Source organism: Rhea pennata, chromosome 7, assembly GCF_028389875.1.
Source record: "Rhea pennata isolate bPtePen1 chromosome 7, bPtePen1.pri, whole genome shotgun sequence".
Taxonomy (NCBI): Eukaryota; Metazoa; Chordata; class Aves; order Rheiformes; family Rheidae; genus Rhea; species Rhea pennata.
In genome coordinates this window covers 2,894,553-2,922,010 of record NC_084669.1, presented here as the reverse complement: position 1 = coordinate 2,922,010, position 27,458 = coordinate 2,894,553, and the positions used below count along the sequence as shown (strand labels likewise).

The following is a 27,458-nucleotide window of genomic DNA, read 5'->3' as shown; positions in this document are numbered from 1 at the left end:
TACTTGTGCACGATGTGACAAGTTCCGGTCACTTTAGGCTGATGTATTTTCCCTTCAAGGTCTGCTCTAAGGTGGCAGAAGGAAAGGGGTAGGAATGTGTCTTTTATGGTGTGGCGGGCCTTGAAGCAGCTTGGGCGAGTGGTTGGACCCGGTGGAAGCTGAAAATATTTTCAACTGAAAGATTTTATCTTGTTGTTCGTATTTTTAGTATATTTGCACCGTATCAGAGAGAATATTTATCTCTTGTGATCCTAGTGAGGTTGTATGTTAATGATATGGTAATTTTATTATTTTTAATTATGGTAAAAGATAAGTGTGGCAAACTTGCTCATATCTACATCATGAGTAAATTGTTCTTGTGGATTATATCAAACTGAATAGTGTTCGTAGAGGAATACAAAAGCAGACAGTTAATTGTCTATTGTTTCTAGGAAAATAATAAACTTTTAACACTAGCTTCTGATAATTATTTTTGGTTCATTTGAATAAACCATGACATTCAAATATGTGTGTGAAAATCTTGTCAAAGCAGCAGCAGTCCCCCCCTGTGTCTTGCCTCCTTCCCTTTCCTCAGCTTTTCCATGTGCATTTTCAGGACAGTTCCTTGCAAAGAGATGACTCTGCTCCCAAAATACTGTTCTTGTCCGAACAGAAGCAGGATTCAACCTTTCCCAAATAACGAGGGATTCGATAGCCCTGCAAGGGGCACGCTCGTGGCTCGAGAACGGAGCGCTTTCGGTATGCAAGCTCTTTTTACACAGACACGCTTGAGTGGATAGCTTTGCTGATGCTGTTTGCAATTTAATTTTTGAGAATTATTTAAACAATCTGAAGAAAAAAGCAAACTTGCACTTTCTTTCTTTTAACTAGTGAGGGCTGTGTAATACTTTACACTGATCTGGGCACGTGAAGGCAGCAGAAGAAAGAGTTGTGCGTAACTCTCTTCGTGCACCCCTTGAGATTTCCAAGGAAATGTGAAGTGCTTCTTTAGCGTCTAACGTCCAGAGACGTGTTCCCAGCAGAAGCTCGTTTGCTCCTTGGAGGGCACTTGGGGACCCGGCAGCCGTGTGCACGTGCGCGGGCTCAGTGCGTCGCCCCGCTTCTGATACGCTTTCTGTCTCAGTAGCGAAACTCTTTCATTTGGACCTCTTCTCCTTTACCTGGAGTGTTGTTTTCCGTTGTCTCTGTTCTGCTAGCTTCCACGCGTTTTAAGGAGGTAATCCTAAAACTTTCTATTTTGACATTTGCAAGCTCGGTGCTTTTATCCACAGACTTGCGTTGTCGTTTTTCCCGCTTTGTAGAGCGTGTGAACTGTCTCAGCCGTGGTACAAGTGCATCAGTTCTTACCTTTAGCTTTTCTTCCATGGGCTTTATAGCTGGAACACCAGCAGCGTTTACCTCAGATGTGCAGCACTGCTAATCCAGAGCAGCTCGGGAGCGTGCAAGTAAGTGGGTCAGAGAGGGGAATCAGACCCGGAGTTTCCCGTGAAACCTCGGGAGTATGTATGAGAATTAAAACTGAGCTAGACTTGAACACAAGCCTAAAAATAGAAGGCTGCAGCCCATCTTTGGCCTAGTTGCCATCCCTTTTGTTCTTGTCCTGAGAAAAAAAAAGAGCTGGATTCGCTGAAACAATATTGAGTTTAGTTGAAGTGTGTAACTTGCTTGATCTGATTAAAAAAAAAAAAAATAATTCCTTTCTGGGCTGTCAGGCTCCGTGACTGCTCCCAGCACTGTGCTCCTGTTGGAGCAAAATAAGTCGATTTTTACATTGGCGTGTTTTAAGCCACTGATTTTAATCTTGTTTTGGATTTAGAATTTTAATTGCTTTTTCATAGAAAGATTAATTCTCATTTAGGTGTGGATATGTAATTAAAAAGATCTCTAGACTTAAGTTGCTTTTGTTAACTGCAGTGCACACGCTGTGTGTGTATTAAAGCAATTACATAGCTGAATATTCATCTAATCCTATTCTTAAGGTTTAAGTGTTATTGTGTTAGAAAATGATAAATGACTTCTTATTTGTGAGAGGATTTACTTTTTTCCCTTATGATTTCAGCCAGGATGATGTTGGAAGAAAATGGGAATTCAATTATAAATTTACCTCAGTGGTAGAAAGCCAGCACTTAAAAACGCTTTGTTATCACTTGAATATGTTAAGTGCGTTGGATACCGTAAGGAAAAACTAGCAAAACATGTTTTGCACTTCAGTCACGTGGAAAGCGTTGCTCTAAAACGGCCTCGGTGGGTTTTGCTAGGCCTGCAAACGCTGCACAGAGGAGCCCGGATTAGCCTGGTCTGGATCCCGTGGAGCTTTCTCAGCAGCCGGCCCGCGGCCCCCGGCTAGCCGGGCGTCAGCCTGCCGCTGCCGGGCTCTGCCCGGCGTTGTACACGGTGAGCGGCCCCAAATCGTCCAGAAACCGCCCCGAGTTTGCCCTTAACTGATGAGGCGTTATCCTCTTGGCTGCGGGCTGTCTGCTTCCTGCCGAGCCCGCCTGGACTACTCGCTGCAGCGGGAAGCAGAGAGATTTACTTACCGCTAGCATCCGGGTGGAATATGTTATGCTGAACTCTGTGGTCACGTTTCTAAATAGCAATTAAAAAAAAAATTGATTTAATGAATTTGTTTTTCCAAGATGTAAAAATTCAGCTATCTTTACTTATTCTAATTCTAATTTACTGATTTCATATTATAGATTGATTTCATACTCTTTCAGTTAAGTGTTTTGGTCCTTTTGTTACTGGGTGTCGTTTAGCAATAGGTAGTCCAAAATGATCCCCAGAATACTGTGGGTTAATCTGCAATGAGAAAGAAATAAAATTCAAATTTAGTAACTTTAGAGGGAAGAGTTATATTATCTTTGAGAGTTGTATTATCTTTGATTATCCTTCTTCAGTTCTGCAGGTGAATCTTTCCCTGTTTTGTTTCAAGTTCTTATTAAACAGCTGTTGTTTCTTGGACTTCTTTGTGTAATTAAATGGAAAGCGCTAAATAGGTGTGTATTTGATATGGTATCATTATGAACTATAAATAGGGCTACTTCTCTGAATATCTGTAGATAGCCTCCAGCATTGCCTGTAGGAAAATATTTAAATCTCAGCTTCTTGCTTTTTCGTTGTCCAGAAGGAAATGCCGCTGAATTCCTTGCAGCTCCTGGCAAACTTTGCACATGTATTAGCAAATATAACAAGCTGCAGAAATTGTATAGGAAAATGTCCCGTATAAGAGGGAACCTCTGCAAGATAAAGAAAATTTACAGTAGGAAGTTCCCTTCAGATAATGTTGTTAATTAAGATTAAGATAAAATAAGATAACATTAAGATAATGTTAATTTCTGTTCCTGTGATCAACTTAAAATACTGAAATTCCTGGTGTTTAGGTGTGGGGTGAGAGCGCTCTGGCCAATGCTGCTGTTGTAATTCGGGCGGTGGCAGAGCCCTGTTCACATGCGGTGCTTGGTTCGCGTGGGACCCTCCGAAAAATGATTTTCTCTCTCTCCAGTTCAGGTTTTTGTGGCTCTTTAACGGCAGTAATGCTTTTTCACATTCCTCTGGTGAATCACGCTCTTAACTGTTGAATGAAAGCTGCAACATACGTATTAGCAGTAGCTTGCCTCTTCCAGGCTCTGTTCTTACATCTGTCCTGATGGAGTGCAGGTGCTACTTGAAAATCAAATTAAAAGTGAAGAGGTAGCTAAAATGAGGATAGTTCGCTAAGCAGAGAAGAACAAGTTCACTTCTGTTAAATCCCTTGTTTACAGCTAGTAGATGTTAATCTTTTGAGCTCCTCTTTTTGCCAATATTGGTACAGAAAATCTAAATTATAAGGTAAACTCTTTGGAAATTGTATTTCTCCTATTTACCATAGTGACCTGTGGATTTTCCTAAATAATACTAATTTTGCTACTATACCGTGAAATGTCACAGAAAACTGAGTTTAAATTAGAAAAGTCATAATAAATGACCGGACATCTGTTGGCAGGGCTGTTTGTGTTGAATCAGGCTTCCGACCCTTCAAGGAGGAGGGAGTGAGAATATTGACTCTAGTGGGGTTTTCATCTGGATAACATGCAAAAGTAAAACGAGCCCTGTCTTAATATTTTGACATTCATTAGAAACTCTTGCGGTTGTTGCAGAAACTCCTGTCTGCAATCAGTACGTAACCTCCTACAAAACTGGGAGTTGGGAAACGCAGTTGTACGTCAGTGACTGCTTCCCCGTAACCTGCTCCCCGTGTCCGCGGTCTGGGCTGCTCTGGGAGCTTGGTAGCAGAGCAGCCCTAGCAGCACGGCTGGGTGGTTTCTGCGGTGGCAAAGCAAAGGTAGAAGCTGGTTCAGAAATGCAAAAGCCTTCCCAAAGAGACCCCTTCTTGCACGTTTCTTTTTTAATCCAAGGATATCCAATTTGTGAGTTTCCATCAATTAAATTTTGATTGCATACATTTCTGATGTTGCTTTCAAGCTCTCCAAGCCCCTCAATAAAACAGTTGTGTTAAATATTTTATATCACAACAGTCAAATGAAAAGCACTGAAAACAGAATAATTTGTCTTAAACAACAACAGTCAAAAATGGCCGTTTCTTTTAGAAGTATATTCATCTAACAAGATCACCTGTCTTGTATGAAGAGGAGGTTCGTATAAAAGATGCATAATATTCCCATGATTTGTCATAGCGATACCTTACTGCAGCATATAAGAACATAGTGTGGTTGCTGCAGAGACGATATCCATTACACCGTAGCCTATCACAATTATTGAAATTACTATAGTTTAATAATTTTTAACATAAGATGACAGTTTTAGCTTAAAAAAACCTTATCACTGTATTTGCGAATCCTAAATTTTGGAGCAGGGAAGATTCTTCATCTGCCCTGTATCATCCTAATCATAGTTTATTTACAGTGTATTCAACATTAATCACATTGAATAACTGCAACTGTGTTACTGGTTGCATCAGCTAGCATCGCGGTTTCCGAATGTGCTCAGCCATGAGTATAATTTTGTGGTATAGGACCCATAAAGTTGAAGTCCAAAATACCTTTGGAAATTTCTTGTTTTTTTTCCTCCGGCCTCCTGTGGGGCGGTTGAGTCACACCGCTCAGATCGGTGCTGACCCCCTTCCGCTGTATTTGTAGCGGGGCCGGATTTACCAGCGTAGGTGGCAGCGAAAAGCCAACCTCAGCGTTGCTTTGGGGTCAGACACGTGGGGGTACTTGCTACGTGTCGGACGATACCGTGCCGGGGCTGCTTTGAGCAGGAGAAGAACGTCGCAGGCACAGCGAGAACGTGCAGTGCAGAAATTACGGGAAGCTGATAGGAAAAGAAGACGCTTTGCTGCAGTGTTTGTGCCTCAGCTGTATTCTTCTCCATCTTCATAAATTTATATTAGCTGCTTGGTGACTTTTATTTGCTCGAGAAAGTTCTGCTTTTTTCCATGTCATTTAACTAACGCTCAGTGCTGTAACAGATACGTCTTTCATTTTGAGAGTACTTCAGATGGTGAGAATAATAATTATAGTTAAATTAGCTTCCTAACAATGATATGAAGCAAGTAAGACATAATTTTGTATTGGGAAATCTAAAATAAACAGGATTAAAGGCTTTCCCTAGGGCAAGGAAGGCAGTTAGTTGCAGGCTCACGTTAGTGTGAGGAACTTCATTTGTCCAGACTGTTAGGATTACACCAAGGTCACCGCGCTTTCTGTTCTCGTGGGCATGCGTGTGGCACCCCTTATCTGAGGACTCTTGGTTTACATATCTATCGCTCTTCAGTGGCATGGACAGAGAGGGGTTGAGGCTCGAGTGAGATGCTTTTGTGTCAGTAATTCCCAAAATGCTGAAACACTTGATGGGGACTTTGGAGAAGTACGGGTAAAATCAGCGCGCGTCCTTATGCATACCGCTGTGCACGCAGCGTAAGGTGAAGCCCCAAGCAGGCGGCAGGTGATGGCAGAGCTACTCAGGTTAGAGCAAAGATTTCTGGCGTGCACATGAAATTTGGAGATAAGCGATCTTAAATTAAATTCCATCGTACGGTAGAAGACTCCGGTTTACAACAGGAGCCGGGGAGCAAGGCGGGGGTGGAGGAGGAGTCCTTCCGCAGAGGAATGTCTCTGAGCAGCAGTGTCTAGCCTGCCGTGGTTTATATTTTCTTGTATTGCTGTGGTTTAAATCTTTGCTAGCATGATCTTCTCATGACGCCAATGTGCAGTAAATCCACCCAGCGCTAAGGCGGAGAAGAAGGTGCCAGTGCACGCAGTGAAGGAGACAGGGACACCCGCTGTAGTTAGCGCATTGAAAGCTCTCCAAACATGCCCTCTGGAAGAAGGTTGCTGATCACCTCGCTACCGTATTTGCTATGCCCAGTGGACTGACGTGTCGGCTGCCCAGGTAAGCAGCGCCCTTCCCCTGCAGAAGTAGAGCAACAGCTGAGGAAATATAATTAAATACATTTAAGAATGGCAGGAAGATCTGCGGAAGAGCAAATGATGACGGTCCAAATTCCCTGTCTTTTTAGACAGTGTAAAAATACTAAGTCCGTGTCTATGCTTTCCTGTGAGTTCACGTCTTCCAAGACTAACTCAAAGCTTGCTGCTCTCTGTGGAGTTCTCTGGGAGTTACTGCTCGTGTAAGGACTGATGCATGGGCACGCTGGACCCTGTTTATCTGCATCTCTTGCCATCTCCTTTCCAAAACATCCTGATAATGGGACATGAGCGATGTGAAAGCCTTTGAAGACTGCCCGTTGATAAGTGCAGTAAAAACAAAGAATTCTAAATCCCAGAATCCTTCTATTCAGCTTTTACAGCTCATATTAAGTGCTGGATGTGCGCAAAATTCTATAAAAACAGATTTTTGTGTGGTCTTTCCTTGAATATTTTTTCCCTACTTCAATGCTAGCCAACACCCATATATACTAGCTTTGTATATTACTTTAGCATTCTTAGCTGTGTGGAACAAGATACTTGAAACAAATTTATTGATGGCAGTTCTCTAGATTTTCGATGAAATCATTTTTAACATTGGGGGGAGGTAAGGGGGGGAAGGCAGTGGCATTTAGGAGAGCGAAAGATAAATGGACTGACCTCCAGAAATCTTAAGTGCCATGATTTCACTTGACACTGAAAATGTGTAGACCTTTTTAAGTAAAATGGTTTTTTATTAAATTAGAATTTCCTTCAAAAAGAGCCCTAGAAAAATGATAAATGGAGTTATTAAAATATTTCATTAATTTTACTTGCCTTTTACAAAAGTTAACGCTTTCCAAATAAGGAATGGGTTTTGTCCTATAATCATGCATTTCATTAAAGTTTTTAATAAATAAGCCTTTTGCAGAATGAATTGCAGTTAAACTATCATGATCTAGTGTACAATTTCTGATCTCTATGAAAGTTTTTTTTTTTAATATCCTATTTATATTTACACCTCTCTGATCACTACTCCTGAAGCAATGTAGCTTGTTTAGCTGTGAGCTTGAGGGCATGTGTGTGTGTATATATATATATGTATATATATGTTCGTATGTATGTATAAAATGATATTATCTCTGTTATATATGTAATAATTATAGCAACTGAAGAAGCTGAAGGCTACTTGTGCCTCGATTGCTTGTTTAATTCATGCACACATTAAAGCCTGATGTAGGCTGTACTTGTCCTCAAAACTGCCTTGGAAGAACTGCAAATGTTACGCTGATAGAGATGTTTGAGCTCCGCAGTATGTAGAAACTAGGTGGATAGTGAGTGTTTTTGGTAGAGGTTGCACTAAATGCACTTAAATAACCAAGAAGCATAACATGAGTAGAACATTTTGACCTGAAGATGTTTGGAAACCTTTGGACTTAGAGTTTCATTGAAACACATTGCTAAGAGCTGCCTTCCAAACTAGGGCTTCTAAATGTTGTCCTGATGAGAGTGCTTGGATACAGCCTTTTTTTTTTTTTTTTTTTTAATGCATAGTTCTTGAACTAGGCTTTTCTGTAAAATATAAAGCAGGAAGCTAAAGTTTCTTTATTAATTGCAAGAACTTTTGTCTACCAAAAATACATCACTGGAAATTTTTGTGTATCAATTTGGTTTGCCAGACAGGAGTCGCAATAAGTATTTCTTAGAGCAGATCAGGGTGGAAGCGCATCCTCCCTTTTCTCCTTTGTACAAAGTGCCCAATTCCCATCGCTTTTGAGTGCTGAAGCGGCGTGGGGCGCTTGGAGGCTGCGGGAGGTGGCGTGGGACGCAGTCTGCCGCCGCCGAGATATTTATATCGGATTATTTAAGGAAGAGGGCACGTTTCATCCAAAATACAGAGAGTGAAGTTTGTCGGATCACAGGACCTTGGTGGGTCTTGGTTTACAAGCGGATGCCTTCGTCGTGATGTTTGGAGCAGCAGGGGAAAAGGTCTTTCGCTTCTGTTGCTACAAATGCGAGCTGCTGCTTCTCGGAGAAAAGCTCGCGTGTTTTATTCCTTCCATTTATTGTACTCAAGAAGGCAGGACTAGGCCAAAGGAATTCAAAAGCAGGATATAGCCGAGGAGGGGAAAAAAGTGATAAACGTTAACATTTTGTGCTTGTTTATATTCTGCTGCCGTACCCGTGAAATACTTTTGCTCTTAAGGAGTTATTGAATTTACTGTCAGATTTTAGAAAACGAAATGTTTGTTTTAATACTATCAGAGCTGTGTGTTTGTTTTAAGTTCACGGTTGAGGGTTTGGAGGGTTTTTTGCCTTCTGGTCCTCCTGTCCTTGTTCATGTGATGATAGAGATAGATGCCTCGCTATTAGCGGCTGAAGGAATTTGTGTCAGAATCATTTTAAATGCTGCCCGGGCTGATACGGCGAAATAATAGCTGTGATTGCAGTCTGCTGCGCACTGACCAGTGGAGAGTGCTTGAGCGTAATGTTCTCCCCGGCGCTGGGAAAAGCCTCTTAGCAGAAATGAGGTTTTATGCTTCTGGGGAACTGAGTTACGCTCGTATGGAGCGATTTCAGTTCTTGGTTTTGGTGTATTTTGCTATTTGGTCTTAACCTTTGTAATGTGTTTTCCGTTACGCTTGGAGCAGTGTGGTATAACCAGGGTTATAGGCTGGTGCATTTTAACCATTAGTTAGTGGTGAGAGGTATACTCTCATTTTTGTTGCTGCATTAATGAAAAAGTAATTTTTACATTGCTAAACATAGCATCATATTGTTTAACGTCTGTCTTGACCCATACTTGAAAACTAGAGTTTCTCCTTACATAAGTCTCTGTTTTAGTAATTTTCAAAATGAGACATTTGTGATCAGAGAGTTGGACAAGTCCTAGATTCTTAAAACTAGTTACTGAGAAGCTGAGATTTGATACGTTTTAAAGATGATTTTTATCTTGTGGTTTCAAAAGTCCTGAACTAGTGAAAATTTCATTAGTAGCTTTTAGAAATTTTAACAACTGACTTTTTATTTATTTTTTTTAATATGTGCCTTATAGTTTTAAGCAAAGAGAAAAGCTACTTCATGGTTACATCCTCGCAAACTGGGAAGTAATGGTGAGGGATCCATTTCACACGTATTTTGAATAAAGTAAGTTCCATGAAAACATTGTGAAATCCCAAACCTAGTGAGGAGTTCTGTTTAATTTTGTGGTCTTTTTCTGTATCTTTTACCTGCTTAGTAGCTTAAGAGCATATAGGAAAATTTTAGTGAAAAATAAATGTGATGTACCGTTTTTCATCTGCTCCTGAGCATCCTAATAAGGAAATGGTGATGACACATCCCTTAACTTTGGGTGGTTTTGATTTCTACTGGGTTTTCTCACTATGCACAAAGAGCTTAATGCTCCCAACTTGGAGCTTTCTCTGGAGGAGAGTGGACAAGGCAATTTGAAATAGGATGTTTTTACCCATGAAGAAAAAAAGGATTGGCTTAAATTGCTTATCAAATGTATTAAATGCGCTTCCCTTGTATTATATGCAGGAATTATTTTAGTCACTTTGCGAATACTTCATTTCCAGCATTTGTTTCAAAATTTGCAAGTAAGGGAGTATGAAAACAGCTCTCAGTATAAACCTTGACACTGTTTCAGTGAATAAATAGCTATTAATCGCAAAGGCAACAGGGAGCCCCCTGCGCTGCCCTTGCAGTACTTGCTATATAAATGTGGGTTTGCAGTTACTACTACAATTAAATTGAAATTGATTTTTTAGAGAATTAGATTTTTTTTTCTTTGTATTGCTTGGAGTGATATGCCACAGAAGATGACAACAGTCTCTGAATCCAACTAAACATTAAGTATCAACCTAGGATTAAAATTTAATAATAGTTTGCTATTGCTAAATAGTTAATGGGCTACGCTAAAAGCACCTACTATACAAATACTGCCTGTAAACAATTACAAAACGTTATTAGGATTGTAATTAAGAACAAGCTGGCTGTAAACGATACCTCACTAAATGCAAGGAAAATTATGAAAAGTGAACACATGACCCGTAGTACACTCTTCCCAATATTTAGTAGATTTTCCTAACCAGCAATGGCTTAAACGCTTTTGAGCAGGGGGGGTCTGCAGATAAATTCTGTAGTGGCAATGCGCCTGTGTTTGGGTATGTATAATGCAGTGGAGGCTTAAAGGAACAATACTGTATCAAAGAAAAAAAGTTGTTTCATTATGAAGACATATTAAGATGAGAATATTTCATTGTTTTATGTAGGGAAGCAGGAAAAAAAAATGTTGATTAACTTGTGAAGAGCCTTGACCATTCCTGCCGAGCTCCCCTTTGGTGCTCAGCCTAAATTGCTGTTACCACATGTAACAAGTTTCTGTAGTTTTTTTTTTTTTTTAACTAATGCTTAAATGTGCATTTGTATTTAATTTGTGTTATTCTAAGCTTGTTTATTTTTCTATATTTATTTGTCCAGAAAACATTCCAGTTTTTAGAAAACTTTCACATTTCCCTTTTCGTACTTTCATACAGAAGTAGAATGTTTGACTGTTGCACATTAAACTTTCATGGGTCCTCTCTAATTCACGCCGTGCGAATTAATAAGATGTTCTTCTGCAATTATCTCTTTTCTGTGACTCATGATTTTCCCTAGCTTATCAGGACAGTCATAGCAATTCCCCTGTGAATTAGCGTGCTGCTGCAAAAAGAGGATTATGATCTCTTGGCAGGAGCTGGAGATGCTGGAACAGGAAGAGAGGGCTCGTGTTTGCAAACATCGATCGTCAATGATGAGCCGTTAAAGAGGAAGAGGGGGTCACAGACAGGCAGGAAGGAAATTGCACTGCAGTTTTTCAGCATCTCTAGCAGTTACTTTATCTAAAAAATGCAATTTTAAATGCATTTAGGAGTTCAAGATTTGCTCCACATCTCTTTATTTTTTTGAAATATAGAAGATTAACAGTAATTAACAGTAATTTCTTCAGGTATGAAATTAATCTTCTGACTGTTGCAGCTGTATACATTAACTTAGACTGTTTATCAACCAGAGATAGATGAACACAGGAATGTGGTCAAAGCTATTAGATATAGAAACTACTTTCTCACAGAAGAGCAGAAGCTGTAAGTTTACTGACGGATTAAGTGAAAAGGACTGGATTTGCAGAAATATGGTTGACATTTTTGTGTGAAGGAAGTTAAGTATACATTTCGGTGCTTGCAAAAACAATGGAATTTACAGATTATTTCAGTAAATGATGATCTGCCAGAAGGTACATTGAGCAGAACAAAGGTTGTTGTCCGTTCTCCTGAGCATTTATGAACCATCTGCAGAACCTCATATGAAACGATGGACTGAATTATACCTTGGGCCTAGTCTTACGTGGCCAAATAGAAAAAATAAAAATTCTGACTTCTGCAGCAATGAAACCTCACCTTGATTTACCAGTACTATCACTGGGGAAAATAGGCCTGCGTATGGGTTACTGAATATTTTCTTAAAGGAGCAAACCTTTTTTACCGTATCTTTTATGTGGAGTGCTTGTTATGTGGTGTTTTGACAATTAACATTTTGCCTTTCCTTTTTTTTTTTTTTTTTTTTGTGAGATTTTCCAGTCTTACTGATATTTCATAGTAGTAAACATTATCTTTTAAGCAGCTGCTGCTTCTAATCTTGTTGTAGCACTCTGTAATAAAGTTCTTTCGATGTCGTGGAACAGTAGCCCCCGTCGCCTTTCCCTTCCGTGTTTATACCATTAGCACATGCCAAAAACCTCTCATCAGGTATGTTTGCGTAACGCAGAAAAAATAGTTCTCCAGCATGTAAGACAAAATCAGCTGTGTAGGAGTTGAGATATAAACTCCCGTTACACAGCAGAAGAGCATGTTCAGGGAATTAATCTGGTGGAGTTTTGGGGGATCACAGTGCAAATAAGGTGGCTCATCAAGCACACAGAAAAGCTGATGTCATTTGGCGTTTGATCTCAGTTACTTGGACTGATACAGCAACAAATAGTTAGACTGCAAATAGTAAAAATCTAAAATGTAACGAGAAAAACTCTTTGCTGTCTTAGAAAGAATAGAAAATTCCTGCGTGGTCTGTCACACTGTCCGTGACGTGGAATTACCTTGAAAATATGATGGAAGTACGCATTTACTGTTTTATCTGACTGTGTATAGAGTGGAAAAACATTCCAGAGTTATTTTCTGAGTTATTTTGTTAAGTTTTTCTAAAAATTCTTTTCTTCAATAAATATCGGAAAAGGTATGGACGGTATTACTGTCATCAGTCAACATATTTTTAGCAGATAGTCTTAGAAGTCATAGGAACAAGTAGAATTTGCCATTTATTGTATTGGGACTTTTATTAGCAATAGCAGTGTTTTTTCTTCTAATATGGGGTTTGGGTACTCACAGTGATGTTTCCGTGTTTCAGAGTGGAAGACTGAAACTACTTTTTGTCATTTCCTTCTTTTTTCATGGTTTGAGAGAGATACATTGGATACTGCCATTTCTGTGACAGCTACTGTTTTTCCTTTGCTCTTTTCTAAGCATCACCATATCTGAACATACCACTTAATGAAATTAAAACTTGGGGTCTGAGTGTGGAGTTCACTCTAATTGATTTTAAGGCATTTCTTCTCTGAACACAGTATTGACTTTCCAAATGCAAATACTGAAATTGTGTTACATTTTTGGCAATAGTATCTATTACCTTCCAAAGCCTTTAATGCCTGAACAATTTTTATATGAAGAGTATGTTACATAAATCTTCAGTGAAGAGGCTGGTAGAGCCACGAAACCAGTAAATAGAAACTTTTCAAGAACGAAGCTTTGAAATGTGCTTTTTATTTCCTCAGCAGAATTTTGAATACCCATTAGCGAATTTAAATGCTAGAATTATGTCCACTATATTAATCAATGTTCTCTAATAACGGTATGTTTTGATAACAAGTATTAAGTTGCCCTATCCTAAATCATTGTTTTGTTTATATTTCTATTTTATAGGGAAGTTTTGTTGCATGCATGACAGCCATTTTAAGGCAAATGGAAGACTATCACTATGCTCATCTGATCAAGACTTTTGGAAAGATGAGGTCGGATGTTGTGGTAAGTTTAACGTGCTTTACCTCTTGATAGCATATTTTAGTTTGTGGGTTTTTTTCCTGTTACTGTTTGTTAATTACACATATGAAATGTCAATAAAATGTGTTTCAAATTGCATGATATGAGGATAGTTATTAAAGTGCTTACTTTTTACATTTTCTGAACTTCTTAAGCTTCCTACTTTATATAGGAATTCAGTTCATCTCTGGAACTGTTGAATATTTGAAAACAAGCTCTGAGATACTAGATTTAAGGTAATTAAAAGACAGTGTTAGGAAATAGCAATGTTAAGTTGTTATTAAAACTTTTGTTTAGGAAAAAGAAAAAAGGGAAAGCTTTCTTGAGGAAAGAAACTTTTATTATTAAATCTTACAGATGTCCCAAATTTGTTCATTTGTTTAAATAATTCTTATTTATACAAGTACCAGCTTTAAAAATTGTACAAAACTTTTTAACCTTAAAGATGCTCTCAGCTGTTAAAAAAGTAATAATAATTAAAATTTGTCTCCTTAGAATCGTTCAGTAGCCTAACTGAGCCTGCAACGCGACTTAATTAGAGCATAATAGAAAAGAGTTTATAGCTAAGGAGATAACTCTCTAATGACCTGGAACTATCATTGCCATATGGCAAGAGCATGCTGCAAAGTAGCTACCAAACTCGTTGGCTAAGATCCATCAATTAGCAGCTGACCTAAAGCCTGATGAGCTGTATTACATTACCCAGGCTGTTACTAGGAATTCTCCTAGGCTCTTTAAGCAGCTTTTTTTTGGTATTTTCATCTTTGAGATGGCCATTAGATATCCTTTCTCCTTTCAATTCCCAAACGCAGCAAAACACAAAACCATGGTCTTTTATTTGTGTAATTACTTTATGTTTGGACTTTCCAGTTTCACCTTTTGTCTTTAATATTTTCTTCTTATTTCTGCTTGTATTCTGTAAGATTTGAGCTCTTTGCCCTGTGCCAGGTTTCAGGTAAGGTGCTAGAGTCTCCCTTGTTCTATATTCTTGTGCCTGCTCCAGAAGAGATGATGTTAAGGAAAAAGCTGGCAATGGAGGTGATTCAGGACAAGGAAGACAAAGACTCGCAGCGAAGAACTGCAGCAGGACATCACAACATTGAAAGGGTTGCTGGGTGCAAAAAGTGACTAGGGACATGCCATATGTAGTAAATCTAAAGCGATGCCTACAGGGGAAAGAACAATCCTCGCTTTACATAGGCAGTCGTGAACTCAGGGTTGAATCTCAGGCATCCAGAAACGTAATTTAACTCTGGGTTGCCGTAGCTAATTTTGTGCTTAGTGTATGAAAGAAGACAAAATGAACATGTTTGTTTGTAATTATTAGGGGAAGAGAAACAAACAGAAAATAATGTTATGCCACTTCATAAATCAGTGGTTCACTCGCATCTAAATTACTGCATCCAGTTTTGGTTGGAAAAAGATGTAGTAAAATGAAGAAAGAAAAGAGAAGAGTCAGGGAAGAAACCTTAAGGGCCATTTGCCTGATGGGGTGTTCTATAGGTCTGTTCTTCCTTGGCAGAAAGAAAGGGAGTATTTATGAATTTAAAATTTGGTAACTGATCTATTTATAATTACTTGTTTTAAGAGTTTGATTAATATGCTTTGTGGCTGGTGGAGAATTACCTTTTTTCTTTTGTCTTGATTCCCTGTATTTTCTTCCCATTGTGTATGTTCTTGGTTCTCGTAGCTGAAATTATTCAGTACTCTTAAAATGTTATTTTCAGTCAGCTACGTACTGTTTTCCACTACTTGCTTTTCGCAGTTAGGCCTCTTAACTATGGCTTGTCATTCGCAGATATGCGAATCCAAACTTTTCTATTTGTCAGTTGCTGTAGTACCTTTTATATCTTTTACTAAAATGTAGCTTTTAAACATTTTAATACTGTTATTGATTAAATGATAATGTATGCTAATGGGAGCTAAAGTACCTGGTAGTCTGGTAAAACATTAAATGGGTAATACGTTAATGGTAAATAATGGTATCTTTAATTTTAAACTATTAGTAAAACAAATGGAGATGTGGAGATGTAATGGCAACACATTGTAAATCCTGCTATAAAAGGAAACTTCAGTGGGTAAACTTTTTCTTCTATGAATAAAGTTAATTGAATTATTACCTAGGAGGTAATAGAAGATGATGATAATAACACGTTGGGTTTTTTGCCTCTGTTCCTCTCCCAAGGCTTTTGATTCCCTTCCATCTTCAGAGCAGCAGCGCTATTGCACTTTACTGTGTCTGTATAGTCCTTGATGTTATATGCTTTTCATGGGAAAAAGCTCCTTCCTTTAACTTCTTATGCCTTTTTCGTTTCTCTCTAATCTGACAATTTCCTTGACTCTCCTACCAGTGCCCTTTGACTCGCCTGCTCTTCAGAGCTGGATTAAGAAGCAATTTAAGTCTAACCCACAAGTCTACATATGGAGGTGGTATCTGCATCTGCCATTACAGAGGTGTTAGTCTTATCACGAAGGCATAAAGACACAGTTATTTAAAAGTGAAACTAGCATTTCAAACAGAAATGTCTTTTTTTTTTTTTTTGACATGTGAGTGAAAGCGCTTAACTGGAAACGGTGATTGCTTCTTTACATCTGAAACCTTTAAATCAAAAGTAGATACTTCTTTCTCACCACTCAGCTTTCATAAGCATTCATGCTCTTTCTCAACCAGAAGTTACAAGCCTGGTGCTGGAAATGCTACAGGAAATTTTATGGCCTGTATTACGTAGGTGTCAGTTCTTCTGGATTATTATAGTGATTGTCTTTGTCCTCAAATATCCGTGAGGACATGAGCTGGGATGCAACAAAACCAGTCTTATAACTCCTTATGGAATATGTTATTTTATTTAAGTTTAATTTTAAAAACTGTTCAGATTTAGGAATTTCTGTCAAAGAGGAGAAATTCTTATTTCCAAGCCTATTATCATCCTGACATGAAATATCACCTGAAATCAGTGAGATGATTTCTGGGGCTAAAGAGTTTCTTTCCCTCCCGCCCTCTTGTCTTTTTGGGAAACTTCATATTTAGGTGTTTAAGATCTAAATAATATTAGTTGACAGCAAAACCTATGCTAGTGTTGTTCCACGTGAAACATTTCGTAACTGTTCCTCCTAAAGGCATTCAGGACAGTGCCGTGAAGTCAGTGAAATACGTAGAAGGGCAAGCTCCATATGGCTTTTTAGATTACTTTCTTCTGCACCTCCATCTTTCTTTCCCTGTAAAATGTTGCACTCATAGGACCTTTGATTTTAGCGGTCGTGGGAGAAGGTGGTTAATATTGGCAAGTTTAGCTAATCATTGATGTGAGTGGCTCATTATATGGCTTAAGCAGGCTCTTTCTGGGACGTGATGTGAGATCTGCAGATTAGGGGATGCACTGATGCAAGAGCTGCATTCTTTCTCATATTGACTTCATGCATATTTTAGTAAGCTATTTTTATTAAGCTTGAAAATTTATTGAAATTGAAATCATAGTCATTAAAAAATGTAAATGGTATATCTGAATCCCTATGTGATGTTCAGCAGTCGGGGGGGGGGAGATGGGCTTGTCTAACCTGCCTCTGGTTCCACCTCCCCAACTGCAGGGCTGGGGTCACTTTGCCTCCCCTCCGTAATTGAACGAGACCCATCTATTTGGGAAATCTGCTTCCCTGGGATCTCAGATGGGATTTGTGTTTGTAGCTGAAGGGAGATCAGAAGTTGCATCCCTTGCTCCTTTACTGTGGCTTTTCTAAAATCATTTTTTAATGACTGGAACAGTTTGTGGTCTAAGTGCTGAAAATCTGCTGTCTACACAGCCTCTATGGGAACACACCTTGAACTCACAGCTCCCCTTTCTACCTCCACTCCCCCAAAAAGCTGGGGTTTACTCATAATACGAGGTTAACTTGTACCAACCAGTTGCTTCTCTGTGAGAAGGATAAAATTGGAGAGAGAGCAATGTTGTAAATACATAAAATGCAGGTAGGCATCAGAAGCTTTCTATTTTGATGAATAATTTGATTAGTTGTTACACTGGATTATTTTTAAAAAACTGAGTGAAAACAGGACTATTAAAATGTAAATGTCAGTAGATGAAAGCGTGGAGTTGAATCAGCAAACTAGCTGAAATCACGTGTGGCACAACCTTCAGGGTCAGTAAAGACTGTAAGTCATCAACAAAGTATAGGAAAATTCAGCCACCGTCGCATGCAGCTTGATCGGCAGAGTGTGCAGAGGCTCACCAGCTGAAGCCCGTGACACAACAAATGAAGTATATAGCAGAATTTATTACAGGAGATCAGGAAAACATACATCTGTATTCATAAAATATTAAGAAAAATGACCTGTGTGAGCTCAAATCTGCCCTCTTGGATGGCCAGTGACCCTTCACACGGGACCACTTCCACTGAAGTCTTGATTATTGAGCTCTGAAGCAGGATCAGTAGGAAAGTGCATGCAGCAGAAAAAGCATGTAGTTGAATGAAATAAATACTGTGCAGTGCTCGGTCAGCAAAACATGCAAGGTGATTTTTAAAATCCTGTAGCTCGTTCACCAGAATATGTGAAAATTAACAGCAGACTATGCAGCTTGATCTCTTAAGTGAAAATCCATTTTCCTGAGCTGAGGGAAGAATATGCTTAGAATGAATTTTGCCTTCCGCAACAGTAACATCTCATTAACTGCTAGATGTTCTGAATTTTTGTCAACCTTTTTAACGTCAAAACATCTTTTTTTTTTGATGTTGTGCTGTGATTTTGGTAAAAATATGCAGGAGATCATTTACTAACGTGGTTGATTTTCTTTAAAAATGTAGCTTTTGTGGCTGCTGATGCTTTGTTGGACCTCTATGGCTCTGTTGCAGCTGCACCTACAGATGATCTAGCAGATTAAAGAAGTGAAGGGTGTTTTCCCGTGGTAACGGCGGGAGGCTGCGTTAGACATCCGACGCCCGGCATCCTCATGGTCAGCTCCCACCTCTCCCAGCCTCCCCTGTGCCGGCTTTGGGCTCTCCTCATTCGCGGAGCTGGGGCTGAAAGCAACGTTTATGGCCCAAACAAGGGAAAGCCGACTGTCCTGGAATAAGCATTTCTCCGAGATATCTGTATTGTGTCCTCAGGACCTGTGCAGCTCCCTCATTTGTACCAATTTAGGAGCCAGGAAAAACATTTTAAAAGAACACTGAATCAAGAGAGAAAATCCGGCAGAGTTGCTGGCTCTCACGTATGAAGAAATTCTTGTGAGAGCGGTAACTTCATATTTGTTTTTCATTGAAAAGGTTATGTAAAAAACAGCCTGAGTCAGAAGTCCAGTGAGTGTAATATTTTGCAGTTTTTTTTAGAATTTGACAGTTTAGAGGTAGAGGATATAAATACAGTTACTGAGAAGCTATAGCAAAAGAAAAGTGTTCCAAGCTTGGACAAGAATAAGTTCTTATTCCTATGTGCAATGGATAAAGGACTTTTTGCAATATATTCTTTCCAGCTCTGTTTTTTTTTTTCCTGAGTAATTGATACTGCTTAAAATGTTAGCTAGTTATTACAGTTTCCCAAATTGTACAAGATGATTTACATTGTAAAGTACATGAGGTTTCTGTTCTAAAGTGATGTTTGTTTATATCTGTGCAGAAATAAATTGGTTTATGCTACTAAATTAACTTTGTTCTGGGTCAGGTTTTCACTTGCAGAAGCAATTACTGGTAGTCCAGTGTTGTTTCTGAGTTAATACCATGGGTTGTTTACAATGTAGGATTACTATTATTACTATTTTTGAAAAGTTTAAATAGAATAATTGTGGAATTTCTTTACATTGTATATGAATGTGAGTTGGTTGTATTTATATATGTTGTATATGAATAACAGCTTTTGATCAAGCAGAACGATAGATGACTTGAATCTAGTCGGTAATAACTGGCTTCTTAATCACATATATCTTTTGATCTAGAAATGTGACCTTAATTCAAGTATTTTCTCTTATTTTAGGATTTTCTGATGGAAACGTTCATCATGTTCAAGAATCTTATTGGGAAGAATGTCTATCCCTTCGACTGGGTTATAATGAACATGATGCAGAATAAGTAAGTACAGAGGAAAAGTGCTGAAGCTTACTGAGATGGCTGTTTCATGTTTGATCTGAAACAACAGTGTTGCTTGGAAACAGGAAAACACAATGCGGCAGCTAGGGTTTTTTCTTCTTCTTCTTCTTCTGTGATGCAAATATTTAAAACTCGTCTTTGGAGATTGCAGTGGAGGGTTTTAGGAGATTGTTTTGGGGCTCTTGGAGCACACCACAAATTAAGGGTAGTGTCATTCTGGAAACCAAAATTGTGGTTTTCAGCTGCAGATGCAGTATGGTTCCATGCATACACCGTAATAATAAATACATTTCTTCTGAAATAAATGATGTGGTTTTCACATGACCTTAGAAACTGGTGGCTGTCATTTGCTGATGTTGAGTTCTACATATAATTTCAGTGGTATTAACAGGAAAGGATTGAAAGGGCATACATTTTAAAACTAGATCTCATCAGCCTGATAATGAAGTGACAGGCTGTGCATAGTTCTAATTTCTGGGTTTTGGTCAATGATTGCAGCATTGTCGTTATTTAACGTGACTGTAATATTTTGTTTGTGACATTTATTAAATCTGTCAGGCACATTTATGTGTAATATGATGAAAGTGTAAAGAAAAAAAAAACGTATTTACTAGTTGCCTGGAGAAATCTCTTATGTGCTTACTGCTAGCTACTATGGCTATAAAGTTGTCAGTGTTTACCTAGACAAAATCCAGTATTACAGTTCCTACTTTTATCATAAAATCCACTGTAACTCGAATCTTGACTTCTGAAGTTGTCCTAGCCGTCTAATAAAATCCATTCTTAATGAATATGAGTTAGATTCAGCCGTCTTTTGAATTATGCCCATTGATTGTGGATACTTGCTTCTGTGTGGCTGTAGCTTGAAAAGCACCTGCTGTTTTAAATAAAAGGCCCGTTGAGATTAGTTATTGAGGAAAATCTAAAGCCTGTAGGGTTTCTTTTTTAAAATTTTGAAAGTGGTTCTTGTTCAAGAACTCCAAGCACCTTGAGAGCTTTGTTGCAGATGCTTTGGAAGCCCTCACAGCGCATGTTATCCGGCATCCTTTCGACAGGAGAACACTTCTGTACTTGGCTGAATTTTTTTGGAAGATTGAAATATGAGAGGGAAGGTCTCAGTGTGAACGCTGTTAACATCAGTTAGCCAGTCACAAAACGATACGTGTGGTGTGGAGAATCTTAGAGCAGTTCTTTCCCCAGATCTGATTGGGGATGGGTATTCCCGGTAAGACCCTCACGGTGTTGCCAGATAAATTCTCGGTGTTCATTGCGATGGGGTTTTGACCTTGATTGCTTTCTAACTGTGGCACTAGGCATGTAAGAGCAAAAGTGTAGAAAGTGACTTCCCCTCTCCTCCTCTTTTTTCTCTCTTTTTTCTCTCTTTTATCTCTTTTTTTCCTCCCCCTTAAAAGGAAAGGGTGATTCTTAGGCATTTCCTCCTCCTGCCGATTTGGAGCATTATGAAATGCAGCGGTCCTCGGTTAGGATATGTGTTTTGTTTTGCTGCTCCTTAAACGTATTTTAAGTCCATTTGAGTCCTGCAAAGGACAGAAAAGAGATTTTCTGTTGAGCTTGACTCCTACTGGATAGCTTCAGTACCCAGAGGTTATTTGGGTAGTAGTTAAAGCTGAAAACAGTAGTGCTTTTCAGGTCATTCTAGTGTCGATGAATATCCAAGGAAATGCTGAAGAGACTTGTTCATCTCTAATTTACAAGTTAATTTTCATTACACCAGCTCATGTTTGTAAAAACTTTTGAATTGATAAGTGGTTTTTTTTCCTGTTGAAGTTAATGTGGTTTCAAAAACCAGAAAACAACAGCATTTTAGATTTTTTTTTGTCTTTCTAGTCGGTTTATTTTCAGCCCTTTAGCTTTCATTAAAGGACACTAGGAAATATTTAAGAACAAGTTCCATCTGCTAAAAGTAATGTCTCATCTCCCTAGAAATATCTAAGTATGCCACTTTGTCGCTCTTGCAAAATATTTATTTCTGCAGATTGAGTATTGTTGTGAGATGAAAAATAGGAGCCATTTTTTTAAGTGAACTGATTTTTAACTATGTGCAGACTGTGAGTTCATTCATTTCATTCAACAGGATATACATGGTAGTTTGAGACAGGGGAAAAAAATCTGTTCATCCAGGTTTAGCTGCTCAGAAATTAGACCCCCCCGCATTCAGTGGAGAGAGCCCTCCAGCAAGCTGGCAGTAGTTTTTCCAGCCGTGAGGGAGGTGGGATCCCAGAAGAGATGCCTTCACCTTCACTACAGAGAGGGCCTGGACAGCTTCCCTCCGCGTGATGATGGGCCTCCTGGTAGCTAACAGGGGTTAAAATACTCTCACCGAGATAGAGTTGTAAATATGAGGGGAGGAGGGAAATGGAGAAAAGTGTGAATGAGTGCATTTACAAGGAATATTCCCAAATATGCGTTTAATTAGACATGTACTACTTTCAGCCTTACTTTACTAGTAAGCATGTATGCTCAGCAGGCGTTTGTCTAAGTGATACAGATAACCGTGCTGTGTTGCCACAGAGCATGCCAAAATGAGCACAAAACCCTTCATACTCAATGAAATAATTGTTACTTTTTTGCTCTTGGATGTGTGTCACTTAATATGCTATTTACAGACTTCCCTGGTTTAAGCCTGTATAAATTACTTAAAACCAGCATCAATTATTGTAGCAAAACAATTTGTTAATCAGGCGTCAGGGATGGAGAGTGTTACTGATTTCGTGCGGGACTCTGTAATCGGCCGGCTCGCTCCCAGTGTGCTCGAGGTGGCATTTGGTTGGGGACCGCTGATCGGGCCGGAAGACATGATAGTCACCGGATAGATTCGTTAGGTGCTCTGCAACGTGCGGTGTCAGCAGGGGAAAAGGAGAGAACAGCCAAGGTGACAAAAAGGCTTTTCCTTTCGCTGTCAAATTGAGGTCCAGACGAGCTGCTGGTTACGGCGAACAGCAATATCCAAGCTGTGGAGCTGGAACGAACTATCGATGGCAGGAGGATAGACGTGAGTAAGGGCGAGAGCGCAGCACGCTCGGGCGGGTGCTCCTGGGAGGAGAGCTACGGCGGTGCTGGAGGCCGAGCTTCCACCCCGCAGCAGACCGCCCCGCAGGCTCGTGCTGGCTCGCTCCTTTTGGAGGGGATCGAAGCGAATGTTCAAATAGTATATAATGGACGTTGAGTGGAAATGGCCTTTGCTGCTGGATTAATCTACAGAAAAGGGTCTTCAGATGCGTACAACTGCGGCGGAGAGGACGGGAGCAGTCTTCTCCTTGTAGCCATGTTGTATGGGGAAAGAAATACGGGTCTTCAGCTGCTGCAGGGGACACTCAGGTTAGATGTTAGGGCAAATCTGCTAGCCCTGAATGCTGTGCGGGGTTGCCTGGCGCAGTTGTGAAGTCTCCAGCAGCAGGGAAATTTAAAAACAGATAGATGAGCACCTATTAAGGCACCAGTTACGATTTGGGGAAAGGAGGGTTGGGCCAAGTGACCTCTGGAGAGTGCGTGAGCCCTGGGGTAGTGCCGTACGAGCTGGCAGCGGGACGTGGGCTTTGCGGCTGCACACAGAAGAAGAGTTTGCTCAGTCTGAAACTTCGGTGCTGCGAAGGCTCGTGTCGGCACTTGCCGCAGACCCGTGCGCCCGAGCAGGGACCTGGAGGACGAATCCTGTGCCTTTTCCCCTTTTCCTGGTGTGTCCGCCTTTGGGGCGCTCCAGTGGCTCTCTGGCTCTCAGCCCTATTTCTCCGTGGTGTCCTAAACTAGCCTGACGTCTCTGTTGACTCTACCTAGCTTTTCACCTGGGGCTTTTCTTCTTCAGCAGTATTTTAAAGATGGTAAACTTTTAGCAAGTGGTTCCTAGCTGCATTCACAATTACAATGCCTAAAAATAGAGATGAGCTAAGGTAACTTTGAAAGCAAACGCTTCTTGCAGTTTTCAGTATTATTGTTGGAAATTGTTAATCATTCTGGTTAGGGTACCTGGGCAGTAAATCCCGTTTACTGTAGGGTTTATATGCTTTCATATTTCAGGAAGAGTTATGCCTATGGAAGTGAAGGCTATCACTAGATGAAAAGGAAGTGTTTTATGGGCCATGTTGACAGCGTCTGTGATGGCTGCTTTATGGCTATCTAGCAGATACCTGAGAAAGAAATTTAGGCCTAATCTGCAGCTCCCACGCTATTTCTGTCGCAGAGTTCCCTGTGATAAAGTTTGACCGTTCTATTGAACGGTTAAGAGGTGTCAAGAGGTCTTCCTGCGTTTCAGAGCAGGAACTGGGAGGACTTTGGGGGCAGATTCTTCATGCCAGTGATCTCTTCCCAAAAAAAGGAACTCACAGTTTTGTTTTTTCTTTCTTCTTTAACTATAAAAGTAGTTTTTAAAAGTTCATTTGCTGAAGAATCGCCAGGGATTTTGAGTTTACGGTTTTTTTCTTCTAAACCAGGAGGCTGGTTTAGGAATTGTTATCTTCTGTCACAAGCAGACAGTGTGAACTTAGTTTCATCTTAAACAAATAAGGCAAAACATCAATTGAACTGCTTTATGCTTTTGTAAGTTAAGGTCAGTGGAACACTGGTTTCACTGTTCGCCTTTGAGAAAAGGTGTCGATTCTGTTTGTAGATATTTTAATTTGTAACTCTTAATTTCACCTGCAACCGTTCCAATGGTTGGTTGCCTATGAAAAAAGGATTCGAAGTTTTTATCCTGTTTCTTGCGAATCCTGCCCACATTTACACAAACTGCCTGCGTTGCTTCTCTGCTGAAGGCCTGCGTGCGGGGAAGAGCAGGGATGAGACGCTTCTCGGTGAGAGTGAGGTTTCTTGGGCCTGCATACCTTTTCTGGGGGAAACATGTTAAACTGGTTGAAGTGGTCTGGAGACCGTCGCCGCTTCTCCTTCCCAGGGCTGCTGAGCGTGGAGCTTTCCTCCTCTTGCTGGCATGGACGGTACGTGCTTATTTTTGGAGCTTTCAGGGAAACGTAGGCTGTACTGCTGCATGGTTGTCATAGCAGTACCTGTCAAATGTGCCGTCTGCTCTCAGGAGTAACTTCAGCTTGTATGTGACTGTGGATAGTGGGAGGACCCCAAAATGGTTGTGGCTTAACTGTAAAGCTTAAAAGGTAGCATGCACAAACCTGCTTGAGAGTTACTCTGACATATAACACAAAGTGAGAATAAAATGGCTTTTAAGATTAATAAATTTTTGCTAAATTGCCATAATCTGCTATATTTTGTGTATGCAAACACATGCATGTGCATGCAAACTCCTTTTTTTTAATGAATGTATCAAGCTGAGCTCTTCCTATTTACCTAATTGACCAGTTTAGTTGTGGCAAATTCGGTGGAAGTGCAACAGCTCCTGTTTGAAGCCGGGCGAGGAATTGCTACGGTCCCTTTTGGCTCAGTTTTCAAGATCTTTTAATACAGCTGTAAAATAATAATAATAATAATAATCAGTCCAAAACTATTGATGGAGTGATAAGCAGTTTTCAGAGCTGGAGAAAACAGTCCAAAAGAGGGACAAGTATTTGCACAGAAAAATGCAAAAAAATACAGGTACTCAGCACAGTTTTACAGGCTATCGAGTAATATCAGAGGTATAAGGGGAAGGAGCACAAAAAAACTTTGAAATCATTGCTTCATTTCCCAAACACCTGCATTAACACGATGTTCAAAGAGCTGATTAGTAGGTGTGACTTGAAAGCTTGTGTTTATAATTGGGACACTGATCATTAAAATACATAGCCAGCGTGCGTTGTTATGGAATATAGGTACTGCTTCACATTTCCAAACAGGATATTACCATAAAAACTGTTTGAAGCACAATTATGCATGAGGAGGAGAAGTGACAGATTGTTTCCAGATGGGAATGGAGTGTGACCAGGAAAAAAAACTTTGATTTAAAGGAATTGATGTTACTGTTCCTATTAAATTTTCCTTATGATTCTGTCCTTATCTGTATAGTAAAGTTTAAGGGCCTGGACATGTAACTTGAGAAAAACAAAATAATTTTATTTAGGAGCGGAACGAGCAAAGACTTCAGATGCAAGCAGTTCTCTTCCTTAGTGTCATGTATTTCTCTGTACAGAAAAAGCTGTTTACACTGTATACACTAAGGATAAAATTTTCAAAGCCTGCAAGTTTCCTAGGATTCAATTTTCAAAATTAACTTCTGTACTCAAAACATCTGCCTTCGCTTTTGGGTAGAACGGGCAAGTGCCCATTGCTACACGGTAGGCAGATGCTCGCAGGTCTGTGTTTCTGTGCGCGGAGGGGAGTTCCTGTTGGCTGGGGAAGCTGCTTGCATAATGTCCTGACCTTTTCAGTAAAGGCCTTGCAGGACTTTTGGTTTAGTATTGTGCCTGTCAAATTAACTGGACTTGGAAGTGAATTGAATGGAGTTGGCTATGTTTAAAACCGGCACAATTTTTTTTCTCACTCACAAGGCTGAGGTTCCTTCGAGGAAGGGGCTCTTTCCTGCCGAGGGGCTCCCCGAGTGAGAAGAAACAAAACGTCCTCCATAGCGCGGGCTGTTTAGAGGTGTTGTGCCTAGCGCAGGTGACTGATAATTTAAGAAAATATAAGAACTTTTTTTTTTTTTTTTTTTTGGCAATCTGCTCAGTCTGACAGATCGGTTTGGCTCGCACGTTTCTATTCTCTGTGGCCGGTTCCAGAAGCTGGACGGGCCGGCGTTGCAGATACGGGCAAAGCGACTGAACTCGCTCCGTCTCCCTCCAAGAAACAACTGTTACTTTTTGGAGTGCTCCCCCATCACCTACCTTGTTTCATGATTTATTGCTTCTGGGGCCTAGAGGCGCAATGAGAATTGTGCATATTAGAACAGCAGTTTAATCGATGTGTATTCTGCATTATGGATTTCATGTGTTTGGAGGCAGGTTGTTCCTCCATCGAGGCATCCTGCAGAAAGGTGGGCTGTGTTGCTGTTTTGTGCATCCACTGCGATTCCCTTGCCTTCTTTTTTGCATCCCTGAAGTCTGGATGGGTTTTGCTCTCCTCCTGGGAACACAGATCTCCCTACCATGCCATCTCCGCATTACCAGGTGAAGGCTGTAGCAGCTGTGGTTCATCCTAAAGCGGGAGGGAGACCATGCCTTTAACTTCTCTGGGAGAAGAATAATTTTTATTTGGTAGTTGCTTCAGAAATATCAGTGTGGAGCATTGGACTCGTATGCCTACATTCATTGTTCACTAGTGGTTAGTGCATTCTGAAATATTTCTAAGGTATTTTACGAATATTATGGTGACTTTAAAGAACTGAATTTTTAAGACTAGTAGTTGGGGAACACCTCTTCCTGCTGGAGGGAAAAAAGTTTTTGAATAAAAGGATCCCAACTGCTAATATTCTTAAGTTTTGTATGTAGTGGGGGGGGGAAGTATTCTGAGCTGAACTGAAACTATATATATATATGATATGTGTGTGTGTGTATATTTATAAAATCTCTTGCAAGACCTTGTTTGTTTTTTGTTTTTTTTTACTTTTTGCAAAGTTTTTAGTAACAAGGCAGTCTTAAGGTTTAGAGCTGGAAATATTCCTCTTCATTAACTGGTTATCCTCCTTTAAGACTAGGGGAAGGTTTAATCCCTCCCAGACATTTTGATCCTATGTGAATCTCTACAAAGCAGAAGAACTGTAAAGAGATTTATGAAATTAGAGTAATACTTAGCCCAGTGGGCTTCCCTTGTTATTGTTGTGGTTTTTACTTACAAGTAATTTCATCTGGCTTCACTGTTGGGCAGCTACTAGACCAAAAGTTGGCCCTGCTGGTCATCTTCCTTCATATATTTTACTGACTCTTAAATGTTCATGCTGCAAACTGGTGATGAGCAG

At 39.9% G+C, this 27,458-nt stretch overlaps 1 protein-coding gene across 2 annotated transcripts in view; it reads left to right on the top strand.

Annotated features, from left to right (window-relative positions):
• The window catches only part of DOCK1 (dedicator of cytokinesis 1), a 298,286-nt gene that overhangs the window by 155,942 nt on the left and 114,886 nt on the right, over positions 1–27,458 (top strand). For both annotated transcript variants that reach the window (XM_062580681.1, XM_062580680.1), the window contains exons 28-29: positions 13,415–13,516; positions 19,494–19,588. In XM_062580681.1, the coding sequence (XP_062436665.1) occupies positions 13,415–13,516; positions 19,494–19,588 (197 nt within the window). The remainder of the gene's footprint in view (positions 1–13,414; positions 13,517–19,493; positions 19,589–27,458) is intronic.